At 43.7% G+C, this 4,794-nt stretch overlaps 1 protein-coding gene across 1 annotated transcript in view; it reads right to left on the bottom strand.

Annotated features, from left to right (window-relative positions):
- The window catches only part of LOC119426423 (frizzled-7-B-like), a 6,247-nt gene extending 4,177 nt beyond the window's left edge, over nt 1-2,070 (bottom strand). The window contains 1 exon segment of the mRNA XM_037693985.1: nt 394-2,070. Coding sequence (XP_037549913.1) covers nt 394-2,070 — 1,677 coding nt within the window.
- Between the last annotated feature and the right edge of the window lie 2,724 nt (nt 2,071-4,794).

The raw sequence follows: 4,794 nt of genomic DNA, 5'->3' as shown, positions 1-4,794 counted from the left end.
GATGGATGGATGGATGGATGGATGGATGGATGGATGGATGGATGGAAAACACAGATCTTCATCTCAAATTTAAGTTTTCCTCACAGGAAATATTCACACAGAGCAGCTGCAACAACATTGAAACCGTTTGACATAAATAATGAAATAAAGTCAATTTTCCAAACATTTGAGGAACTCCAGGGGGGGCGGGGGGGGGGGTCTTAGAAGTAACTCCATCTCTTCACTGTTTAAACTTTTTATTAAAAATGGTTTCCTTCAGTTTGTTCTGAAACTGAAAATTATTTTTTATTGAAAAATAAAAATGTTCTGCAGAAGTTTCTGGAGTCTGTTAAGTTTGGTGATGACCCCCCCCCCCCTCCCCCGCCTTTCAGTCAGAACCGCCTGGACACCCACGTGGTTCGTTCGAACTGAACCCTGAACCAGAAGACTCGGACTCTTTGGACCTGCCATCTTTTCGCTCGCCGACGTTCAGTTCTTCAAAAAGCGGCGCCACGACCTCAGCGTCTTCCCGGAGCAGACCCAGAACCCGGATGTGACGCCCACCATCAGGGCCATCCAGTACTTGATCATGAACACGGTGAAGCTCGGCGAGGCCGGAGTTGGGTTTCCGGCCGGACACGGGACCCGGAAGCGTCTGCACGTCTGCAGGCGCCACGTGGACTCCCAGTCCGAGCGAAACCGCTCCTCGTAGACGTTGCAGGCGATGACGGCGGCGTTAGGAACCACGTACAGAACTCCGAGCACGCCGATCCGGACCATCAGCCTCTCCAGCCTCTCCGTCTCGGTACCGTTCTGCTTCATGATGGATCGGATGTGGAACAGCGACGAGAACCCGACCAGCAGAAAGGCGGCGCCGACAAGGAGGAAGATGAGCAGCGGCGTCAGGACGAAGGCCCGGAGTGCGTCGATGCTGTAGAGTCCTACGTAGCAGACCCCGGTGAGCAGATCCCCCTCCACCTGACCCAGGACCAGGACCGTGATGGTCTTCACAGCCGGAACCACCCATGCAGCCAGGTGGAAGTTCTGCGAGTGGACCTCGATGGCCTCGTGACCCCACTTCAGCCCGGCAGACAGGAACCAGCTGAGGGCCAGGACGACCCACCACACGGCGGCGGCCATGTTGAAGTAGTACAGGATGATGAAGAGGACCGTGCAGACCTCCTGCCTGGTTCCCTGGACCACCATTCTGTATCCTTCCTGACTGAACCGGTCCACACACACCGCCCGGTCCCCCAACAGGAACCCGGCGCTGTAGACCGCCCCCACCATGAAGTGGCACCCGGACATGAAGATGAAGGGTCTCTCTGGGTACTGGAACCGCCTCGTGTCCAGCAGGTATGTGAGGATGGAGAAGAGGGTGCTGAGGCAGCACAGAACAGACCAGATACCGACCCAGACCCGGCTGAACTTCAGGTCCTCTTCAGTGAAATACATCAGTCCGCCGGGCTCGGAGGCCTCACAGGGGGCGCCGCAGTCCTCCACCCCCAGGAACCGGTAGCTCAGGTAGGGGGGTACCTGAAGCTGCAGGGGGCAGGAGACTGGTTGGCTGATCCAAATGGAGAGGGACAGAGTGGTCCGGGCCGGCTCAGACGTGGGACTATTAAAGTCGCTCATGTTCTGACCCACACAGATCTCCCTGGTCCCGTGGACTGGGAGGTTCTGGCAGCTCAGCCTCTCGGGCCACCGGAAACCGAACCGGTTCATGAGCTCCTCGCAGCCCAGCCGAGCCTGCTCACACAGAGACCTGCAGGGCGGGACGGCCCGATCCAGAACCGTGCACACCGGAGCATACATGGAGCACAGAAAGAACTGGAGCTCCGTGGAGCACCGGACCTGGACCAGCGGGTAGAACTGGTGGACCTCCAGCCCGGCGTCCTCCTGATTCGTGTGACCCAGCAGGTTGGGCATGATGGTCTGGTTGTAGGGGAGGTCCGAGCAGAGAGGGATGGAGATGGGCTGGCACAGTCCATGATCCGGGACAGAGATCCGGTTCTCATACTGGGTGGTGCCAGGCTGGAAGAAGAGCAGCAGAACGAAAATGGTCCTCCAGAACCAACAGCAGCTTCTCATCACAAAGTTCACGTAGTTCAAGCAAACAGAAAAGGCTTCCTAAAACCTGAAGGAGCTTTTTATCAGAGAAAAGTTTAATTTATTTCAAAACGATCCGGACCTGGAGACTTGAAGCTGCGTTCTGAGTCCTCCTGAAGTTCTTCCTGTCCTGGATCAGAGTTCAGACCAGAGGTTCCTGCTGCGTAAACCTCTGCGTCTGATCATGATCTGGTTTAAGCCCCTGAGCAGGACCATCCTTCAGGCAGAAACAAAGTCTCTCCTCTGATTGGTGCAAGCTGAGTAAAGGGGGCGGAGCTAAACTGTTGATGAGCCTCTGTTTACTTCAGTCAGATGACAAGAAAACAAAGTTCTACATGTTTAAACAGCATCGTGTTGTGCATTTCATTACAGAGGCTGTTATCCAAAAAATAAAAGTAAAATAAATCAGTAATTTATAAAACAACACTTACAAATCGAATAACTGAAACTTTAACTCTTTTAAAGTGTAGAACTCAAAAAAAATGTGTCAATGTGGGAATAATAAAAATTAAATAATATTTTAGGTGTGCTGCAGAAAATATCTTAACAAAAATATTAAATTCAAAATTAAACAAACTTTTTAAGACTACTTTTGAATGTTTAAAAACTAAAGAAAAAAATGCTGAATAAATAAAAACTATGATAACAAAAATCCCATATATATATATATATATATATATATATATATATATATATATTGCTATACAAACAATAATTAATAATAAAAAATAATAAAATCTATAGTATGAATTACTATTATGAATATTGTCTTTTTTTTAACATCTAAACTAAATTTCCTGCCTTTTTTTTTTCTTTGTATTTATTTATTAATTTTCTTGGTCTGGTCTTTAAATATTTTTTTAAATAATGACTTTTTTTCTTTTATTCCAGTACTTTTGTAAACACTTATTAAAATGCTTAAGACAAACAAAATAAATGTATGGAGACAACAAATAAAATAAAATAAAAAACAACCTTTAATAAAATTATTTAAAAAACAGGTTTGATAAAAACTCTGATAAAATTTAAAAAAATAATTTAACAGCCTTTAATAATGTTTCTTTGTTCACCTCAGATGAACTCATTAATCACTTTTAGTTGCATTTACCTCCTTTTTATCAAACTTTTTTACATTGAATACAAACTTTTCAGATTAATCTGAGTTTGTTAAGTGTCAACGATATAGCTGTGGATCTTGAAAATTATTGTTTAAAAACAAAAACTTAAGAAAATCTTGTTCTGTAGAATAAAATTAGCATCAGTTGGCCACTCGACCGACTCTTCGGAGCCCAAAAATCAAAGCCTGCTGTGCTTTTTGATTTATTAATGACATCACTTAATGAATGAATTTCCTCCCAGAAAAACACAAACAGAGTTAAATATGCATCAAACTTCTCGTTTCTTTCATCTCAGCGATCAATCAACCATCTTCAGTCGTGATTTTCTGTCAGTCAGGAGGATCTAAGACTTTCTGCTGGATTAATAAATATATATTTATACACCAACTGTTCAAAACAAAGGGACACGAAAACTTCTGGAACTTTTCCTTTTGTTGTTGAACACAAACAAGAAAATCTGATTCCTCTGATAAAGAACAAAGAAATGAAAACAAACAGATGAATTCACAGAAACTTTCAAAGAGCTGAAAATGTTCCACCACAAACAATTACGGATGAGTTAGCTGACAAACTTTACGAAGTTTTAAAGAACAAATCATACTAAGAACAGCTCGAACCATTTACAAAAACATCAAGTTTTTAAGTAACTTTTTATAGAAAACAACATGAAGCTATACAGAGCAACACGGTAAAATGCAGCACAGTACAATATGATGCATTATGGTATATTGCAACTAATATATACTGTATTCCTGTGGGATCAATAAAGTTCTATAATCATATATATATATATATATATATATATATATATATATATATATATATAAGAATAAGCTTTATCATCATTACACCGAAATACAACGAGAATATGTCCGTACAGTTGTACAAAAGATGGGCAAAGTGCACGTAGCTGCTGCTATATAGCGCGGCCTTCTTATCTTTTTCAGAATACAATTTTTAGATAGAAAAAGGGACAAAGTCATGAGGAGAGGGTAGTGGCATTACAAAAAAGATCTCTTCACACCTTGTCCTAACAGGACACGGTTTAAGACGTCAAAAAACTCTACCAGCAAGCACATTTATGAACACGTTACATATGCATTTGATGACGAGGCGGCCCGTGAAGCACTAACAGATAGTCCTTTGTCCTGATAAGATGATGGTCAGCCGGCACAGTTCAGATAAGCCTCCACAGAATGGGGTGGGGGGTTTGCTATAGACGAAGCTTTTCCTTAGTTTACACATTTCCCAGGAGAAATTGATAAGCCGGTCTGTTTCGAGGCCAACCAGGGAGTCAGATTCAGACAATCCACAATTCTTGATTTATTCAGGCAGACTATTTTTTCTTGTCAGCCTTGATTCTGTACTGAAACTTCCAAGGTCCAAAATGGTCAGATTACGGTGCATTCTACTGGTCCGTGCTTACGAGCCTCTTCAAGGTCATTTTCATGCTGATGAGTCCCAATGCCGCAGATGGCCTGTGATTCAAAGCACTTCCAACTTACGGTTTAGCTCGTAAATCAGCTGATTTTGAGTCCGCAAAGCACAAACCCAACTTTCACATAGGCAGCAGCCTGACGAGGGTCAT

Source organism: Nematolebias whitei, chromosome 20 (assembly GCF_014905685.2).
Source record: "Nematolebias whitei isolate Nwh7 chromosome 20, NemWhi1, whole genome shotgun sequence".
Classification (NCBI taxonomy): domain Eukaryota; kingdom Metazoa; phylum Chordata; class Actinopteri; order Cyprinodontiformes; family Rivulidae; genus Nematolebias; species Nematolebias whitei.
This window is presented reverse-complemented; position numbering and strand designations above follow the sequence as displayed.